This window comes from Lissotriton vulgaris, chromosome 6 (genome assembly GCF_964263255.1).
Source record: "Lissotriton vulgaris chromosome 6, aLisVul1.2, whole genome shotgun sequence".
Lineage (NCBI taxonomy): Eukaryota > Metazoa > Chordata > Amphibia > Caudata > Salamandridae > Lissotriton > Lissotriton vulgaris.
In genome coordinates this window covers 68862675-68884241 of record NC_141694.1, presented here as the reverse complement: position 1 = coordinate 68884241, position 21567 = coordinate 68862675, and the positions used below count along the sequence as shown (strand labels likewise).

The 21567-nt window shown below is 47.7% G+C and overlaps 1 protein-coding gene across 1 annotated transcript in view; it reads left to right on the top strand.

Moving 5' to 3' along the window:
- Positions 1 to 21567, top strand: part of LOC147706800 (calpain-1 catalytic subunit-like) — a 668045-nt gene that overhangs the window by 633510 nt on the left and 12968 nt on the right. The window contains exons 18-19 of the mRNA XM_086925931.1: positions 20094 to 20210; positions 20476 to 20534. Of these exons, the coding sequence (XP_086782057.1) occupies positions 20094 to 20210; positions 20476 to 20534 (176 nt within the window). The remainder of the gene's footprint in view (positions 1 to 20093; positions 20211 to 20475; positions 20535 to 21567) is intronic.

The following is a 21567-nucleotide window of genomic DNA, read 5'->3' as shown; positions in this document are numbered from 1 at the left end:
GAAACAAACTATGTCATATGGGTTAATTAAATTCATCCAGCCCAAAATATCGCCCTTAGAGTTCAACCTGGCGATATTCCAGCTAACGACAGATATTCCATCCCAATCCCAATACTGTCTAGAATGGGCACTTCATGTTGTACAGCCTCTACGTTATGATCACCATTTTGCATATCCCTATCGTCTGCTTCTGCGCTCGGATAGACCATAGATAATGGTCCGGGATCTACAGATTGTTCCCTTACTTCAGCAACCTGGCAAGCTGGGATCACCTCAGGATTGGTACAACAATCTTGGTTGAGTCAATCGTTAGCATCTAAAGTACTTAGGGCTTGGTAACGATTTAACAGTGGTACCTCAAACGCAGGACATAAATTAGTACGTTTGTTAAGGGTAGAGAGGCCTCTTCTGTCTTTGTCAATGGGTTCATTTATGATGTGGCTATAGAAGAAACCAAGTAGGCGTAAACTTATACCCTACTCAAAGTATGGTAACAAAGCCGCTCTTAGCAGGGTAGTTGCAGCATGTTGAGGATATTTAAAATTAACAATAATACAGTCGCCTTCGCTGCTCTTTCGGGAGTTGCCAATCCAATCAACCCTTCTGGTGGTAAGAATCTGGTTCGAATAATTCATAGGGAACCCACATTGTTTATGGAGCCAGAACAATCAATCAATCAATCAATCAATCAAGACATTTATAGAGCGCACTACTTACCCGGAGGGTCTCAAGGCGCTTGGGGGAAGGGGGGGGGCTGCTACTGCTCGAACAGCCAGGTCTTGAGCTTCTTCCTGAAGGAGAGGTGGTCTTGGGTCAGGCGCAGGTCGGGAGGGAGGGAGTTCCAGGTCTTGGCGGCCAGGTAGAAGAAGGACTTTCCTCCTGTTGTCGTTCTTCGGATGCGGGGGACGGCGGCGAGGGCATGACTGGCTGACCGGAGATGGCGTTTGCGAGCGTAGAAGTTGATGCGGTTGTTGAGGTAGCTTGGGCCTTGATCGTGTAGGGCTTTGTGTGCGTGGGTGAGGAGACGGAAGGTGATTCTCTTGTTGACGGGGAGCCAGTGCAGGTCTCTCAGATGTCCGGAGATGTGGCTGCGTCGGGGGATGTCGAGGATGAGTTGTGCTGAGGCGTTCTGAATCCGCTGGAGTCTCTTCTGGAGCTTGGCGGTGGTTCCGGCGTAGAGGGCGTTGCCGTAGTCCAGTCGGCTGGTGACGAGGGCCTGGGTGACCGTCTTCCTGGTCTCGGTGGGGATCCACCGGAAGATCTTCCGTAACATGCGCAGGATGTTGAAGCACGACGAGGAGACGGCGTTGACTTGTCTGGTCACGGAGAGGGAGGAGTCCAGGATGACGCCCAGGTTCCGTGCGTGGTCTGTCGGTTTGGGTGCGGTGCCCAGGGCGGGGGGCCACCAGGAGTCATCCCAGGCAGAGGGCGAGGAGCCCAGGATGAGGACCTCCGTCTTGTCTGAGTTCAGTTTCAGGCGGCTGGTCGTCATCCACTCGGCTGCGTGTTTCATCCCTTCATGAAGGTTGGCTCTGGCGGCGGCGGAGTTGTTGGTCAGGGAGAGGATCAGCTGGGTGTCGTCAGCGTAGGAGATGATGTTGAGGTTGTGCTGGCGTGCGAGGGCCGCGAGGGGGGTCATGTAGATGTTGAAGAGGGTGGGGCTCAGCGAGGATCCAAGAGGGACGCCGCAGATGACTTCGGTGGCCTCTGACTTGTACGGTGGTAGTCGGACTCTCTGTGTTCTTCCGTCGAGGAAGGAGATGATCCATTCCAGTGCCTTCTCCTGGATTCCGACGTTGCTGAGGCGCTGCACTAGGGTGCGGTGGCAGACAGTGTCGAAGGCCGCGGAGAGGTCTAGGAGGATGAGGGCCGCTGTTTCTCCGTTGTCCATCAGGGCTCGGATGTCATCGGTGGCAGCGATGAGGGCGGTCTCGGTGCTGTGGTTGGCTCGGAAGCCAGACTGTGAGGGGTCAAGGGATCCGTTCGTCTCGAGGAAGGCGGCCAGCTGCTTGTTGACGGTCTTCTCGATGACTTTGGCTGGAAACGGGAGGAGCGAGATGGGGCGGTAATTCTTGAGTTCGGTGGGGTCCGCTGTAGGTTTCTTGAGTAGGGCGCTGAGTTCGGCATGCTTCCAGCTCTCCGGGAAGGTGGCGGTGTCGAAGGAGGTGTTGATGATGTCCCGCAGGTGGGGTGCGATGACAGCGTCGGCCTTGTTGAAGACGTGGTGAGGGCAGGGGTCGGTTGGAGATCCGGAGTGGATGGAGTTCATCATGCGGACGGTGTGTTCGGTGCTGATCGGAGTCCAGGCGCGGAGGGTGGTGGTGGGGGGCGGTGGTTCGGTCGTGGCGTGCGTCGGTTGAGTGCTGAAGCTGTTGTGTATGTCCGCGATCTTGTTGTGGAAGTAGGAGGCGAGGGAGTTGCAGAGGTCTTGCGATGGGGTGATGTCGTTGTTGCCGGCGTTGGGGTTGGAGAGCTCTTTCACGATGTTGAAGAGTTCCTTGCAGTTGTGTGCGTTGTTGTACAGCCGGTCCTTGAATGCAGTTTTCTTGGTGGCGCGGATCAGTTGGTGGTGCTTCCGGGTGGCAAGCTTGAGGGTGGTCATGTTGTCCGCTGTTGGTTCCCTTCTCCAGGATTTCTCGAGGGCTCGGCAGTTCTTCTTGGAGCTCTTGAGTTCGTCGGTGAACCATGGGGCCTTCTTGCTGCCGGGTCGGCTGGGCGGGGTCCTCAGTGGGGCGAGTTCGTCCGCGCAGTTGCTGATCCACTTCGTGAGGTTGTCGGCGGCCTGGCTGGGGTTCGCTGAGCTGGCGGGAGGGTGCTGGCTCAGGGAAGCGGCGAGCTGGTCGGCTGTGATCTTGTTCCAGCTTCTTCGAGCAACCTGTTTCTGGTGGTGGTGGATCGTCGTTCTTTTGAAGGTGAAGTGGACGCAGCTGTGGTCCGTCCAGTGGAGTCCGGTGGCGTGGCTGAAGACGATGTCTTTGCAGGATGAGAAGACTGCGTTGAGTGTGTGTCCGGGGAGGTGGGTGGGGGTGGACACCAGCTGCTTGAGACCGAGGGTGGCGAGGTTGTCGAGCAGGGTGATGGTGTTGCGGTCCTTGTTGTTCTCCAGGTGGAAGTTGATGTCCCCCAGGAGGATGTAGTCGGCGGAGGGGAGGGCATGCGGGCTGATGAAGTCGGCGATGTCCTCGCTGAATTGTGTGCGTGGTCCCGGGGGTCGGTAGATCAGGGTGCCTCTGAGGGTGGTTTTGGGGTCCTTGTGGATCTGGAAGTGCAGGTGTTTGGCGGTTGTCAGGGTGTCGTCGGTGTTGGTCTTGATGCGGATGGTGTCCTTGTAGATGATGGCGATGCCTCCTCCAGTGTGGTTGTCGCGGTCTCTTCGGGTGATCTTGTAGCCCTCTGGGATGGCGATGGCGATGTCGGGCGCTGAGGAGTCCTTCATCCAGGTTTCCGTGAGGAAGGCGACGTCAGGAGCTGTGGTGTCGAGGAGGTTCCAGAGTTCGATGGCGTGTCTGTGGACGGAGCGGGTGTTGAGGAGGATGCGCTTCAGGTGGTTGCTGTTGATGTTCGGCTTGGTGGGTGCTGGTGTAGTGCAGGTCCGGATGCAGGTGAACTTGCAGGCGTGGCAGAACACTGTTTTATTTTTGAGAGAATCATAAGATTCCTGTTGATTCTGGTTCAAATGTTGTTCAAAGGGTGGCACATTTGTTAGGACAACCACGTATGGGGCACAATCAGGGGGTAGGTTAATGGTGTGGCTTCTCTTAACTTCTTTCAGCGTCGGACCGCTCTCAGGTTCTACTACTACCAGGTTCTTCTGGCATCCTGTCGATTGGGGATTAGGCTTGCCTGTTACTATCATGTTTATCTCCCCACTACATTCGACAGCTAAATTATATATACCTGGGACAACGTTACTGGCCCAATATCCTTCCCCCTTGTCCTTAGGTCTTTTTACCAATTCAATACGGGCAGATAATTGGTCACCTAACATAGAAACCTCACTAGAGATAGAATCTAGCTTTTCTATTAGAGGTTTAATTACATTTTCTATTTTGGCACCCATAATGTTAACTAACAGGTCAAACTGGCCAGCATTTCATTTTACTGTGCTTGGGTTATCCATTGACTCGTCTCCATCTAGTGCGCCTGTTGGCAGTGTTTTAGCTCCCTTTTTATTATAATTTCCTCCACGTTTTGATTGGGCTTTTCTACAGCCCCTTCTTGTTCTTGGGGCCGGGGACCTCTGGGTAGAAGTATTGAAAATATCAACCAGTAAAGTAGGTGTTATTGGTATTTGGGCTGGAGCCTCCGGGGTTGTACCAACTAAATTGATTGATTCCCTACTTCCTATGGGTGGTGCTGCCAGGGGTGTCGAGGGCATTGTTGGCAAACTGCCTAGGCCTAGCGAAAGTCGCCGTTCTGTTTTGTCAATTTCAGTGTTTATTTTATTTACTGCTTTCACCAGATAGTTGTCCAGCGTGGCACTAGCCAGCTCAAGAGAGGTTTTATTTCCCTTTTGTTTCGACATATTTGCAATAGGCAGCTAAATATAAATTGTATCAGGTATACAGAAGCTATTATGAGTAAAAAACTGGATAAACTATAAACCAAAATTCCTCATTGGAGGAAAAATAAAATACGAAAATAAAAACACTACAAAATGTTCATCGTCCCCTTATATAGCCATTGATAGCACTTGTGAGTCTCATTTCGTTGTTGTATGGGATCCTAATGTTAGACAGCCAAAGGGTCCGGCCCAACCCAGCCACGTCCAGCCTCGGACGGCCTCACTCGGTCCCACCCTTGTCCTGGGCTTTTCCCGGCGCTGCCTGCGCGCGTCCCGCGATGCGGGAACTCCCCGGTGATTTTATGCGCCGGCGGGCGCAGGAACAGCGTCGGCGGCGTCCTAGCCGCAAGTGGTGTCGGGAGATGTAGTCCCGGTACGAGGCCACACCACGAGTAGCTTGGTGCTACGTACAGGAGGTCAGGAAGTGTAGTATATAGCCAAGTTCTGAGCTGGGATGGTGCAGTGAGCTAAAAAACGGTGATGGATCAAGCCCTGATCTTTGGACTGGGTAAGAGTGGTCTGCTTAATTCAGACACTCTGTTCATCACCACCCCCTTTTCTGAATCAGGAAGTGTAGTGGCAGCAGGAGAGCGGGAGTGGCGTCCTCAGGTGAGAGCCCCCGGCTCTGTATAATGTCGGAACTCTTTTTACTGCCACCAAGTTCCCCAAATTCCAAAAAGTGGAGATACCGTGTTTGAGCCAGAGATCTCGTAAATCAGCATTAAAGAACACTACTGGAAGGCACCAGTCGCTTTCCCCACTCCACATGGGCAGACAAACCCCTCCAGACAGATGGAATATCTAAAGTGTTCTGGGAGAGCCACAGCCGCTACTCGCGCCGCTGCAACCTATCCTGCCGCTTTCACCACTTTGCTGCCTTTCACTTTTGCACCTTCTTCCACTAAGCCCAGCTGTGATGCAGCCTCTCAGCTGTAATAAAGATCCGCTGTTTTGCTTTATTCTCCCTTGCCTTCGGAGAACTGCTACAATTCAATCCAGATCAGCCTCAGCCCCAGACTCTCTATCCTCACCTTCAGCAGGCTCCGTCCGAGCCCACCGGGGAAAGCATCCGTCCAGAGAAACGCTCAGTTTCAGTTTAGCGAGGGAAAGTCAAACAAAACCCCTTTGCCATTCGCCCTTGCCACCTTTCACTTTTGCACTTTCTTCCACTAAGCCTAGCTGTGATAAAGATCTGTTGTTTTGCTTTATTCTCCCTTGCCTTCAGAGAAACCTTAACTGCTCCTTCACCTTCCGTCCGAGCTCAGCGGGAAAAGCATCTGTCCAGAAAAATGCTCAATTTCAGTTTAGCGGGGGAAAGTCAGACAAAAAGCATATTACTCGAGCCAAGGTACTCCGCCTCAGGGCTCACAGAGACGAAAACGCCTGCTCGCCAGCGCACCAGGTCGAACCACCCTTGCTGGAGGCGGGGCAAGGCAGCGATCACCTGAGTCTGGATACCTCTTACAATTGACCTACCCCTAGACACAGCTAGTTCTTTGCTGAGCCCACTCGAGTGGCAGCCATCTTCTCGCTGGGAGATCCACTTTAAGCTCGCAGCCATTTTGTAGAGACACTGCTGCATTACCGCAACTTTTTTTTAACTTCGCTGGCTTTGGGCTGGTGTCCACAAGTTGGTCTGGGTGCGCATTCATCTCTAGCTGCTCCTATACAACTGCGAGGAGGAGGGACACTCGACTGGCGCAGAGAGACCCCCTAGCTAAACAATAGTGCCTCGGTGAAAACTCCACTGCCTTGCGAACCACTGACAACTACCCTTGGTCACTAGCCTGCACGGACATCACCAAAAGCCATGGGTAAACCAGAGAAAAATCAACCGAGGCTAACCTTTGAACTGCACAAAGGGGGCAAAACATTGCAAAATGTAGCCTCAGACTCTGAGTTAGACTCTGCTGCGCAGGCCCCGTCTGCATAGAAAAAACCCTCTTCGCCATCCAAGCCAGCCTACAATCGATAGATTGGAAAATAGAAGCTCTCAACGGTCGGATGGACCAATGTTCACAAAATTGGACATGCAGGCGACGCGAATCGGCGAGGCTCAACAACGTATCTCGGACACCGAAGACAAGCCGCAGCCAATAACAACTACATCACACAACTCCTGGTAATGATTCAGGCTAAAAATTATGACATTGAAGCACGCTTGCAGCACAATAATGTGCGTATTTTGGGATTACCGGAATCCACAAATGTGGGGCGACTGGAAGACTTTGTAGAGTTGATGATCAGAGACATCTGCGGAGTTGAGAGCCTCTCTGCCATGTTCACCATTGAACGCGCGCACAGGTCCCTGGCGCCGCGTCCGAAGCCTGGGGCTCCACCTCGAGCCCATTATTGCGAGACTTCTAAACTTTAGGGATCGGGATACTATACTACGCATTACCCACCATAAATCATCAAGACAACGTCCTGTCCTTTTTACTGGATTTTACAGCAACAGTGCAGGCGGCGCGTAAAGAATTACAAGGCATCAAAAAACTTCTCATGAAAGAACATCCCATACGCTATGCTGTACCCGGCTCGGCTTCGCATAGGTACAGATCGTGAGGCCAAGATATTCTCAAACCCGAAGCTTGCCATGGATCATGTCAAACAATTGCAAAGAAACCAGCGTTCCTCCACGCAGACATCTGACATTGATGATTGACTGATGCAAGCCCTATTTTCAGCTCTATATCCTTTTATTACGCTTGCTACATACATGACACAGGGTTTGTGGCCTAACTGGAAAAAAGTCAATGTTTTCCCTGGCTATGACCCGCGAATAAATATGGGATGCGTTTATTGAATAACATTTATTTTTCTGCTGTTAACATTCAGATATAACAATGTAGTGTTGCTTGCGAATGGCACTGGGCAGCGCCTGAATGCATATACACAGGGGTCCCTGGATCTGAGATTGCGGGGGCTCCCTTGAAGGTGCTCTGCGATGATCTAGTCAACTAGATATGTTTCTCTATCGCTCCGTGAGACGAGAGGTTTGCAGAAAATGTCTAGGATTATCCCTTTGTGTTAGCATAGTGGGCTATTGGGCGGGAGCGCTAAAACTCCTAAGATGACCCCTCCCCGGTTTCTTGGGGAGGAGTTGTGGCCTCTATGTCCCCTATGTCCCCTATTGGGTATACCCCACTATTACTGTTTCGTTCTTAAGTTTGGTTATGTCAATGGGATTTGCCTTTGGTAAGATTCGATTGCTGAAGTGGGAGGGGGAGGAAACGGGACATGGGTTCCAGAGACTGTCAATAATGAGATCAGAGTGTTTGATGCAGTGATAATTGCGGAGATGTCGTTCAGTGGGTGCTGTTGGCCATATACACGATACATATCAGGATCTTTCACAATAGATAATGGGTGAAGAATACCGGTGCATGACATAGAACATTCGAGGCTTCAACTCCCCAAAAGAGGCAAATCAGGTGCTGTCATATTTGGACACAAGGGAAGAACAAGGGAACCCTACTCACAAAGGAACCAGGGTGATTAGTTTATCAAGAAAACAATGGTTCCTGCGGTATGATAATTGTACAGTGCTTATTCTAGAACCAATTGAAAGATACGTTGACTTCTTTATTAGAGAATATGTTCCCACACAACAGAGCTACGTCCGTGACACAATGCATATTATCAACTTGGTAGAAGAATTACCCTACAACAGAGAGACTGACTGGTTATCAACTCTCGACATTTCGTCATTATACACCAACATCCCACAAACTGAAAGCATCCAGAGTATAGAACACCTTCTAGACACCAGACCCAGACCAGTAACTGTTCCTACCTCATTCTTAATCTCTCTACTACAGGTGGCTCTCCAAAGAAACCTTTTTGTATCAAATGGTCAATACTATCAACAATGATGTGGGACCAGCATGGGAGCAATTTTCCTCCCAACCTGGCGAATATTTACATGAACCAGGTTGAACAGACCTTCGCGTTAAATGACCAAAATCCTTACCGAATCAGCATAAAATGCTGGTATAGGTATATAGATGACATCTTCCTTATTTGGAGTGGCAATGAAGAAGACTTTAATGGATTTTTTATATATTTGAATCAAATCCAAGCACACCTTACCTTCACGTCTACAATTCACAAATCCACCATTGTTTTTTTGGACTTAAATATCCAAAGCGAAGAAGGCAAACTGTTTACCTCACTGCATAGGAAACCGACAGAGAGGAACACCTTACTGTCATACAAGAGTCAACATCCCAGACCCCTTAGGGTTGGTCTACCCTTCGGGCAGTTTTTGAACATCCACTGCAATTTTGCTCGAAAGGAGGACTACACGAGAGAGGCCCAGATATTGAAAAAGAAATTACTAAGCAGAGGTTATCCCAACAAGATAGTGAGAAGATCACTCAAACGTGCGTAGTAATGTAATGTAATGTAATGTAAAGATTTATTTGTACCGCGCAACTATCGCTCCAAAGAGCATCTTGGCGCCCACTTGTGTAGCTGATAAGATAGGAATCTTACACTAGAGATCTGGCAATAGTGTCTGGAAGAGTGAAGATCCAGGTTTTTAGTTGCTTCCTGAATTCAGTTTCTTTGTCCAGCGCTCTTATGCGGGGAGGAAGGGTGTTCCATGCTTTTGCACCTAATATCGCAAAGGATTTACCTCCACGAGTCTTAAGCCTGAATGGTTGAACTGCCAGAAGATTGGCATTGGACGAGCGGAGAATTCGAGTTGGGTGATATCTGGTGAATTTTTTCCGCAGATACAGTGGTCCACGTTGATGAAATGCTCTGAAGGTGATGAGCAATATTTTGAATAGAATTCTTTTAATGATAGGTAGCCAGTGTAGAGTTTTAAGGGCTTCTGTCGCTGATGATCTTCTGGGCCACTTTAATATGAGTTTAGCCGCCGAATTCTGGACCATTTGGAGCCTGTGGGTGACCTCCTTGTTGGTGCCTGCATATAGTCCGTTACAGTAATCTAGATGAGATGTAACCAGTGCGACCACCACTGTTTTCCTGGCTTCCAAGGGAAGGAGATCGAAGAACTTTCTCAGACTCTTTATAACACCAAAGCATGTACCTGCCACTTTCAATGCTTGCTGTTTAAAGGACAGATTACTATCAAAAGTCACTCCCAGGTTGCGGGCCGTGGTGGCAGTATTAGGTGGAATTTCTGCTTTCTCAGGCCACCACAGTCTGGGTATGAATTCGTTGTTTGAGCCCATCGGTATTATCTCCGTCTTCCCGGTGTTACATTTCAAATGATTAGTTCGCATCCAATCAAAGGTCGCCGTAAGGCAGCCTTTGAGCTTCTCTTCCCAGTCTTGGTTGTCTTTGTCCATGGTCAGGATCAATTGCGTGTCGTCGGCATAGGCTATGGCTTCTATGCCAAACGAAGCAATCAGGCTAATTAGGGGTGCGGTGTAGACATTAAACAATGTCGGGCTAAGACTAGAGCCCTGAGGTACTCCTGTCGTGAGTCTTCTCTCCCTAGATTGAAATTCTCCTAACGTCACTACTTGTCTCCTTCCACTCAGGAAGTTCTTGAGCCATTCAAGCGCCACGCCAGTGATGCCAAAGGATTTCAGACGGTCTACCCACGAGAGGAGCTTCTTGTCACCAGACCCAAAAAGGAAATGGACAAAGTTGTCTGTGTCACCACGTTCGGTACACATACCAACAAGATCCGCAACATGATAACCAAACATTGGCACATCATTAAAAGCATTGATGACCTAATGGAAGTACCACTCTTTGCATATAAGAGGGCAAAGAATCTAAAGGATCACCTAGTGAGGTCATCCACAGGGTATGTAACTGTTACCACAGATTTTTTACAGCGGATTCCATTACCACGGATTTTTTACAACGCAGGTCATTTTACAACGGATCCCTTTACAACGCAATACACTACAACGCAGATACTATTACAACGCATACCATTACATCGTAAGTATAATTATCGGTAAGTTTATCTTTTTAGGGCTGGGTTTGGGTTTTGGGGTACAGGGGTATTTTTAGGTTTTAGGGCTGGGTTTGGGTTTTGGGGTACAGGGGTATTTTTAGGTTTTAGGGCTGGGTTTGGGTTTTGGGGTACAGGGGTATTTTTAGGTTTTAGGGCTGGGTTTGGGTTTTGGGGTACAGGGGTATTTTTAGGTTTTAGGGCTGGGTTTGGGTTTTGGGGTACAGGGGTATTTTTAGTTTTTAGGGCTGGGTTTGGGTTTTGGGGTACAGGGGTATTTTTAGGTTTTAGGGCTGGGTTTGGATTTTGGGGTACAGGGGTATTTTTAGGTTTTAGGGCTGGGTTTGGGTTTTGAGGTACAGGGGTATTTTTAGGTTTTATAGCTGGGTTTGGGTTTTGGGGTACAGGGGTATTTTTAGGTTTTAGGGCTGGGTTTGGGTTTTGGGGTACAGGGGTATTTTTAGGTTTTAGGGCTGGGTTTGGGTTTTGGGGTACAGGGGTATTTTTAGGTTTTAGGGCTGGGTTTGGGTTTTGAGGTACAGGGGTATTTTTAGGTTTAAGGGCTGGGTTTGGGTTTTGGGGTACAGGGGTATTTTTAGGTTTTAGGGCTGGGTTTGGGTTTTGGGGTACAGGGTTATTTTTAGGTTTTAGGACTGGGTTTGGGTTTTGGGGTACAGGGGTATTTTTAGGTTTTAGGGCTGGGTTTGGGTTTTGAGGTACTGGGGTATTTTTAGGTTTTAGGGCTGGGTTTGGGTTTTGGGGTACAGGGGTATTTTTAGGTTTTAGGGCTGGGTTTGGGTTTTGAGGTACAGGGGTATTTTTAGGTTTAAGGGCTGGGTTTGGGTTTTGGGGTACAGGGGTATTTTTAGGTTTTAGGGCTGGGTTTGGGTTTTGGGGTACAGGGTTATTTTTAGGTTTTAGGGCTGGGTTTGGGTTTTGGGGTACAGGGGTATTTTTAGGTTTTAGGGCTGGGTTTGGGTTTTGAGGTACTGGGGTATTTTTAGGTTTTAGGGCTGGGTTTGGGTTTTGGGGTACAGGGGTATTTTTAGGTTTTAGGGCTGGGTTTGGGTTTTGAGGTACAGGGGTATTTTTAGGTTTAAGGGCTGGGTTTGGGTTTTGGGGTACAGGGGTATTTTTAGGTTTTAGGGCTGGGTTTGGGTTTTGAGGTACAGGGGTATTTTTAGGTTTAAGGGTTGGGTTTTGGGAAACAGGGGTATTTCTAGGTTTTAGGGCTGGGTTTGGGTTTTGGGGTACAGGGTTATTTTTAATATATATTTACAAATAAAAAAATTAAAATTAATTGTATTAATATATTTTTTATTAATTAAATAATAAATAATTACATTTAATAATTCTTAAATAATTATTTACATTATATATTAATATTATATACTTACCTATAATTATACTTACGATGTAATGATATGCGTTGTAATAGTATCTGCGTTGTAGTGTATTGCGTTGTAAAGGGATCCGTTGTAAAATGACCTGCGTTGTAAAAAATCCGTGGTAATGGTATGCGTGCTAAAAGTCCGCGTGGTAACATCATACATCCCATCCACAGAAACGTCGAAAAAGAGAAGTGGTACACTAGAATCTGCCTGGGGCCTTCCACCCGTCTTGGGCCACCACCCTTGTGGCAACTGTGTGATATGCCCTTTCACAGAAAAAAACACCACGCTCGAACATGGATTTTGTGTACACACATTTGAATCCTTTTCTAATTGCAATACGCGCAATGTGGTATACTGCATTTGGTGTCCCTGTGGTTTTCCATACATTGGACAAACGCAACAGCCTGTCAAAGCCAGGATAGGACAACATCGCAGCCGCATTAGAAAGTTGGTCATGACTGTGCCATTGGTAGCACACTACAAAGAAAAAAAACACACTGCACATGAGATCAAATGGCAAGTCGTTGATAAGTAAATGTAAATTGATACTTGTATAGCGCACTACTCACCCGATAGGGTCTCAAGGCGCTTGTATGAATACCGCTGTGGAACCCATCCTGGCTTTCCCTGTGAGGCGTCCACTCCTGGGCACCCCCAAGGTGGGGGCCAGGCATCCTTAGTGTTGTGGGGGCCGTTGTGGAGATTAAGCAATCTATTGCCCAGAGTTGCACTTCATGATTAGAATAGGCACCGAGGCAAGAATTATCAGGTCCATGTCGAATTTTGAGCCCAAGACCCGCCAAGGCAGGGAATTGAACCCTGATCCCGGGCTAGACCTCTGCATCATTGAGCCACACTTCTCCACTGCCACAATACCCGAAAGAGGAGGCGACATTGCCCAAATCCTACAGCGCCAAGAATGTCACTGGATCGATAGAATCAATTCAATTAGCGAAGGGCAATATTCTGCGGATGAATGAAGAGGGTTTGTTTCAAATCTTGCCAATTAATCCTGTACACACAACATACTCTTGCCGATACACCCTGTCATGCTGTGTTTACCCTAAGTAATTAGTAGGTCTAGTACCTATAGTTCCTATTAAGCACACTTATGTACAAATATGTGGTTGCTACTAACTGACTCTGTACGCGATGCTAATGTACCATCTGTGTTGTCCATTCCAATATGTAAGTGCTTGGCACACCCTGTAATCCATCAATGTATATACGCACTCTGTGTAGGCTGTGCACCTTCATTACTACAACCCTAGCGTCATCTATGTAAATATATATTGTGAACAATTTATACTGTTAATCACCGTATGCCCGTACCTCATGCAACATGTGCAGATGAATTCTGTGAACATTACCCCGTAAATGTCTCTACTATTGTGATGGCCACTAATCTAATTGTCACATACGCGCACACTCTACTCATTGTAAGCCCCTAAGCCTACTCTATTTTTCCTGAGATCATCTCCACCCAGTGCATCGTGACGAGGATAGAGACTCCGACTCTCCTTGTCAGGCCTGCTCACGTACTAGACGCACTACGGTAAATACTGCGAGGACGTTGGCCCTGCACTACACAGAGCGATCGCGCGTCCCTGTTACAGCACACAGGTACTTTGATTCCCAGGTTCTCCCAACAATCCCCAGGTCGATGTTTCTTAGATCCCTGACTAACTAGCCCCTTCTACTCCCAGACATCGTCTTGGCTGAAGGAAATTTCATTGACGGCACCGTCCGCCACCGACCAATCTCGACTCAAAGAGAAGCTGATAATCACAGGCTATCACAGTCTGGTTACCACCACAGTGGTAAGTACTAGACACAGCCTGCCTACATGGATGCTAACATGTATGTTACTAAGCGTAATCTGTTCCGACTCACCCCCCCCCCCGCTTTTTCTCCTTCTCCCCCTCCTCCATGCAACAGTACCCGGCTGGGCCCACTGTAAGTTGTTGTACGTTCCTCTATCACGCATGGGTTGCGATATGGAAATCTACACAACCTGAGATAATCCCCTATAATTAACAGTCCGCTCATTGGCCTAACTGAGACACATAGCACATGCCCTTAAACCCACCCCCTTTTTAAATTCCCTTAGATGTCTCCCAACGACCAGTCCTGATGAGACCCCCATCCTGATGGGTCGAAACGCCGTCGACACCATAGGAAATGAACCGTGCAAAACAGTGCCTATGAATATAGATAGCCACCGTGCAATCATTGTTTATACGAAGATTCTTGGTCATTTTCCGTTTCTTGTAAATATCTCCAGCAGAAACCTATATATATATATATACTCACTGTCACTTAATTACTCTTTGGTTCTCACAAAAAGCACTTGGGACACTCTGCACTTCTTTTGAAATACTATGTGTATAACTGTATATTATTGATGAAACCATTGTTTGGAAATACAAAAACTTTGATGACATATAACTGGTATCTTGAGCCTTGTGTCTCCCTTTGACAGCCCTTGCAAACCATCTACTACTTTATAATTGCTATTACTCTATGTACTGACTATGCACTGTACAGTTATCATAACGCAGGAACCATTGTTTTCGTCATATTTGGACAGGTATAATGTACAGATTGCATTATTACAGGAGAACCACCTGAACAAATGCACAGACTCCAAAGTGGCCCATAGATGGTCGGGGTTCCGACTGGCCTCGTCCTATTCTTCTTATGCATGTGGCGTGCTGATTCTGATTAAGAAGGGTATCCCGTTCTGCCCCACGCACACTCACACGGATGTAGACGGCCGTTGCGCCATGGTACAGGGCAAACTGGGGATGACTACTCTTACCATCATCAATATGCACGGACCAGTGGTTGATGATCCCGCACCTTTTATACAAATGCTCACTATTCTGTGATCCTGGCCTGACACAGCAGCAGTATGGGGTGGGGACCTAAACACACATCTAGACCCACACGTAGACAAATCTAATCCGTCAGGGGCTCGTACACTTAAAGTTGCTCAATGTATACGTGAAGCTATGTCGGAGCTAGGTCTGGTAGATGTCTGGCGGCTGCAGAATGGGCAAGTTCAGGAAGGCACACATATTACACCCGCTCATAACAGCTGGTCCCGGCTGGACTACTGGTTGCTTAATGAAAACGCAAACAACTGGGTTACTCACACACATACACACTGCCCTGCACATTGTCGGATCATAATCCTGTGCTTCTACAGTTACGTATCCCTACTACTCCACATTGCCCATTCACATGGCGCTTCCGTGCTGAAGCACTGCTTGATCCCATTTTTAACAAAGCTATCAGAACTGCCATAGTCCATTATATTGATGAAAACACTGGCACAGTGGAAAGTCAGGCATCACTTTGGTAAGCATTGAAGGTGACAATAAGAGGTGTCTTTATAGGCACTTCATCAGGCATACTGAAGGACATAAAAGGGCAACTCTCCAAAACAGAGACAGCACTGGAGGGGCTGGAAAAAGAGTACTGGGCAGCGCCATCCAATGCGTTACTCCCCGCATCAGAGCACTGCTGGAAGACTACGACAAGTTAGCAGTAACAGAAGCGCGCTATAGAGGGAGGAGACACGTAGCCAGGGCGTATGGTGAAGGGGGAAGACTTGGCAGGGTCCTAGCCGCCAAATTACTGTTTAGTGAAAATCATAATCAGATCGACAAGATTGTTGACAGAAGTGGCTCAGAGCATTTCACCCCACAAGCTATTGTAGAATAGTTCAGGGAACACTACGAGGCATTATATACCACACAAGGTTGTGCGGCTGAGGACGACATGGCAGAATACCTATCAGACATCGCCTGTGCGTGGTTGTCAGATGAACATCGAAAATACTTATCCCTTCCTATAGATGAAACAGATGTTAAAGATGCTATCCTTTCCCTTCCTAATGGTAAGGTCCCGGGACCGGATGGTCTGGCAGCAGAATTTTATAAAGCATATGCGGACCTTCTGGTGCTCCATCTTCTGAAAATGTATGCAGAAGCACATGAATCCGGAAGCCAGCCCCCCTCGCTTTAACAAGCCATGATCATCACACTTCTTAAAAAAGACAAACTCGCTACCTCAGTTGACTCTTACCACCCCATATCGCTAACCAACCTAGACGCTATGATATTGGGAAAAATACTAGCAACAAAAATTCAACTTTGAATGCCCCTCCTCGTACTTCCGGATCAGTCCGGATTTATATCGGAAAGATCCACTTCCCACAATTTGCGCACTATTTTTTTCATGTTCCATATCCTTAATCCTAACTTGCCTGTTTCCGCTATCATGCTTGATGCCGCTAAGGCATTTGATTCGATAGAGTGGGGGTACATGTTTCATATACTATGCAAGATGGGGTTCCCTAGTGTCATATTACAGTGGATCAAGATCTTATACACAAATACGACAGCCAGGGTGTGCGTGGGCGGCCACACCTCCATACCACTCCAGAAAAAGCGTGGCACCAGGCAGGGCAGTCCCTTATCCCCTCTCCTATTTGCCCTAGTGCTCGAACCACTCGCAAGTAAGATTCGGCAAAGGCACAGACCGTCGGCCCTCAATTTTAGGCACCGACCGGTCGGAATCTCAATGTATGCGGATGACATGGTCCTGTTTATTAGAGATCCTAAACAGCACCTGTCTCCTGTTCTCCGTGAATACATAAAGTGTGGTCAGTTCTCTGGTCTCACGCTCAATTGGGAAAAGTCAGTCATCATACCGTTAACCACAATCACACCTCAGCCTTCCCTGGACTACCCCCTAGAATGTACAATGGATCAAATTGAAAACCTAGGTGTCCGGGTACACCGCGACCCCGAAGTAGTAGTCAGGGAGAACAATGGTTGAGCACACGACATACTGGAGAAACAAGTGAATAGGTGGTACACCTACCCTTGTCTCTGGCAGATCGCATTGCTGTGATAAAGATGGTTGTACTGCCCCGCTTTCTGTATCTCTTTAGCTATATACCAATTAAACTAACGCAACAGTTTTTTAAAACACTGAGGACTCTTCTAACATTGATCTGGGGTACAGGACAGCCGAGGATTAGTTGGCAAACGCTGACGCTACCATATGATAAAGGCGGTTTCACAGCGCCAGATTTTTATGTGTATTATCTATGTGCCCAGGCGCAACATGCAGACTATTGGGTCAGACAACACACCTTTACACCACATGTGGTGGTGAAAGATGGGGATGCCTATCCAACCCCACTTGGCAACCTACTGATACATGTGACCAGACATACACCAAAGACAGATAACACGCTAGACACGACCGTAGCTGCATGGCAGGCGATAGGTAACCGAGCACGCTGTACGCACCCGCGCTCCCCCTGACCCATCATGCCGCACTATCGGTCACTCAGGAGGCAGGATCTCTAAAATCTCCCAGAGAAGCTGGCACTGCTCAGATGGGTGACCTCTATCTTAATGGGCAATATCTTCCACACAGTGATCTGGAATATATACAAAACCCTACTTCCCTATTTCAGTATACCTGTTACTGCCTAAAACGGGCCATACGAGACCACTACCCTGACTTTTCTACCAAGCCCCCGACACTCCAGTTTTTGCAGCTGCTTCTGGTGCTAATAGCCTGCGGGAAGAGCTAGTATCAGCTCTGGATCTGACGCTGTATCTGCCCAAGTCTCGGTTATACAGGCCAGATCGAGCTTGTGACTTTCTATCATTTCTTCGAGTTCAGTGTTGTGTTTTACTAGCGAGCGTGGATTAATTACAGCTTTAAACTCCTTAGTGTTAGCCATGGGTGCTTGTTTTTGCTGAGTTATCAAGGTCTTCACTTTCCTGTAGCTGAGCTGCAACCTACAGTGTTCACATCTCTTTGGCTCCTTCTGGAGATCGAGTTGCAGTCCGCAAGATGATGTGCTCTTTCCGTACAGCCTCAATAATTCATCTCTTGAGTATGTAACATTTTTCCGAGCTGTTGGAAAATGCACACGGGGTCCGGCACTGGGCGCGGGCCAGGCGCGGACGGGCGCAGACGGGCTCGCCTTTGCCCGCGCGCATCCGCTGCGCGCGTGCTTTTGCATCGGGTTTAGTAGTGTTGCCAGCGAGAAGACTAGTCTGCTACCCACTCTCACCCGGATGTGTCCAAATCCGCCCAAAATGTCCGCACAGAATCACCTTGCGCTAAAATGAAATGTATCCCTTTTAAACAATTTTCAAGCCTCTTGGTAGGTAGCAGCAATTATTCAGTGTGCAAATATGCAAAGTATTGGTTTTTAAAACAGTTTTCAAGCCTGTTAAAGATATAGCAGTAATGTTGGATTTCAACACATAAAATCTTTACCCTTAAAATCTAGTTCCACCGAGCTAGCAGCACCGCCTTAGCACATGCAGTCTTACCGCGTCCGCTGCATGTGCGCTTTTGCATCGGGTTTAGTAGTGTTGCCAGCGGAAAGACTAGTCCGCTACCCACTCTCACCCTGATGTGTCTAACTCCCCCCAATATGTCCGCCCAGAATTGCTTTCCGCTCAACAGCGCTTGCCGTGACGGGCCGAGGCGTAGTTGGCGCGGACCGAGCAACACTAGGTGAGCGCAGGTGTGCAAAAATGCAATTTATCCGTTTGAAACAATTTTCAAGCCTCTTGGCAGGTAGCAGCAATTTTTCAGTGTGCAAATGTGCAAAGTATCGGTTTTTAAAACCGTTTTCAACCCTGTTAACGATATAGCAGAGGGTGGTGGTGCAGCTGTATCGTGAAAAGCTAAGGGTGCCACCAAGGGTTGGATTGCGATAAAAAATCGTCTGAGCACCCACAAAGAAAGTGGCCTACATTTGTGCATTGTTACTTTTGCAAAACGTTGTTTCAGTGTTCTAAGTAATATAAAAAGAAGGGGGGTTCTAAACAAGGCATGTTTCTTAACTTCACTGAGATAAAAAAAGTGCAAATGTTGCCTGGCCTCTTTGTGCAATGAATAGTTCACACCGGTGAACCACACCTTAACATGATTGAAGCCACTTCTGCTCAGGCCCCCTGCCCTTGCTCAAGCTGCAGACATTAAAGTGACCAGCCAAAGTCAGCTTTTTGCATCAATGGATCGGTCCAGTGGGGGACTGGCAATTCAACCTATTGCCACTTGGTGAAAGTGGGGTAACAGAGGTCCATCTGCTTCCAGCTACAGGCCTCTAGATAGGCTTCCCAGTCCTGCATTGGGCCGCTGGCGGCATCTGAACAAACTGACTAACACGTTGCCCCAAAAAATCAACACACAGCTGCAACTCAGATACCGGCCCATTGTACAAATGCCCGCCTTACCAATCTGGCCCTCTTGCCAACTCTTAACATCCTGTAAATTTCCAGGCAGGAGTCTAAAGTACAGCTTTATAAGAAAACGTCTGTATTCATTTTTAACATGGCCTTTCCTTGTTTACTTTAATTAACACTGGGGGTCATTGAGGCAGCTGTCAAACACCTTTAAAGTGTTTCTTTTTATATTTATTGTTTACATGGTCAACTAATAAGGGAAAAAATACCGGCGTTATTTGATTTTTTCAATTATTCTACCAGCTGGGGCATTAAAATCCAAGTCAGGCCGGTTAAAACCTGGCCATGTAGCAACCCTATGCACAGCACAGAGAGGGGAGAATGCCCTGGACCATTCGCGACTGCCTCTTGACCCCACACTTCTCTATATTTCACTTCTAAAACTTTAAGCTGTTTAAAGAAACTGATTGGGATGGGCACCTTCCGCAATACACAGCACGTAAAGGGCTGCCACGAACGGCTCCAATCACTGATCCTGCAAGGAGAAAGAGGTTAGCTGACATCCAATCCGGCACACTCTGGGTGTGGTATTCTATTGGCTGTGTGTGACAGCACAGGATGAGAACAGGAGTACAGGGTAGGAAATTGGTATTTGTTGGTGAGAAATGCGATGTGAGCTCTATAGCTGATTTGCGGCAGCGTTCTGAGTGCTCACAGTTAGGCGGACAATTTCTTGAATGGGTTAATCTAACTTGCCGTGTGTGGCACTTGGGGTGGCCGCCTGTCAGGTGCAGATCCAAGGCGATACCCAAGTGTGCTTGATGAACCCCGTGTGAAATTTCCTGTTGAGCTCATGACAGTGCTTGTGGAACAAAAGCCTGCTGGAGGGGTTGATTGAACCCCACGGTGCTTAGGTTTCAGCTGATACTGAGATTAACCTACCTTCCTTCTCTGTTTTCCAGGGTTCAAGCTGAATAAAAAAATCATGCAGGTTCTGGTACCTCGTTACTCCGACACCGCACTGGGGGTCGACTTCGATAACTTTGTCTGCTGCCTGCTTCAGCTGGAGGCCATGTTCAGTGAGTGCTTTTTTAGGAAGTTCAACCTTGGGCATCGAAGGACACTCTTTGTTCTGCTAACTCCCTTCTGACCTCTTTGTTGACGAGTCCTCTTCTCACACTCTGCTTCTATATCGTAATTCTTCATGCTTGAGGTCCCTCTGGCCTTCTGTGCTGATATGGCTCGCAAAAGTCTCGGCTGCTCTGTCATTGTGCACAGCACAACGTGTGTCAGGCTCTTGACCTGATCTTACAACTAAACTAATTGTTCCCCTGTTTGCTTTAGTACTCTTCAATTTCATCGCCAAAGACGACAGTGAAATATCCGCCATCGGCCTGGCAGAGGTGAGCTGCTTGGAGCACCTACTTCTATTTCCACTTAGCACATGAGCACATGAAGGCAGTGATGAGTGGCATTAGGTGCCTAACCATAGTAGGAAGAAAGGATTGTGCATGACTGTGCCTTTGAGTGGACCTGTTTTCTATCAAATGTTCAGGTATGTCCAATGTATGCCAAGGAAGACTAGGACTATTCCAGATTTTCAGGATATCCATATATCATGAATTGACATACATTGAGTCAAAATACACATACAAGTTGAATCTGCAGGTTTACGGTAGAAGTGGCTACAAAAGGAGCCCTTTTATAAGCACTGCTTAGAATATACATAGAGGAGGAAGTCTGCAATCATACAGGATAAGGTTATGCTTAAGCATATCATAAGACTGCAATAGGATCCTGTAGATCACGAGTGCCCAGAGTCTGCCCAAGAGCGTTGCATCATTGCCAGATATTCACAAAAGCAAATGTGTGTGAACAGCAATTCAATTTTTACTTTATATCTATATTTCTTTTGAGAATTTCCTGAACATGTGGCATGGTTTGGGATCTTCTGAACTATCAGACTCCTGTTCCTACGCATTGACAAAGTGTGATGACTAGGGATCATTTACAGATAGGGCAAATGTAAGTATGTAGTAATGGAAAACCACATTATGTGACAGGGTTGGCCAAATGAAAATTAGTTACTTACCTGTAACTGTAGTTCTTTAGTATTGGGACCTTTCATACATTCAAATGTTTGAATCATTCCATGTCATAGAAGTGGGAGTACCACAGTACAACAACTTCAACGAATGAACACCAGACTCCGAAACTACTTCCTCCTCCGACAACGCCAGCTAACCCATCATCTCCGACTGGACCCCAGCCACCACGAAGACACTGAATCAACTATGAAAGGAACACCCACTGACCCCTGCCCTTCGCACATTTTCCACAGAGCCGCCATCGCACTGGAACTACGACGCACCATCAACACCACCTTCAAAACCGGCCTTTTTCCTGATGACTGTAAACACGCAGAAGTCGAGCCCC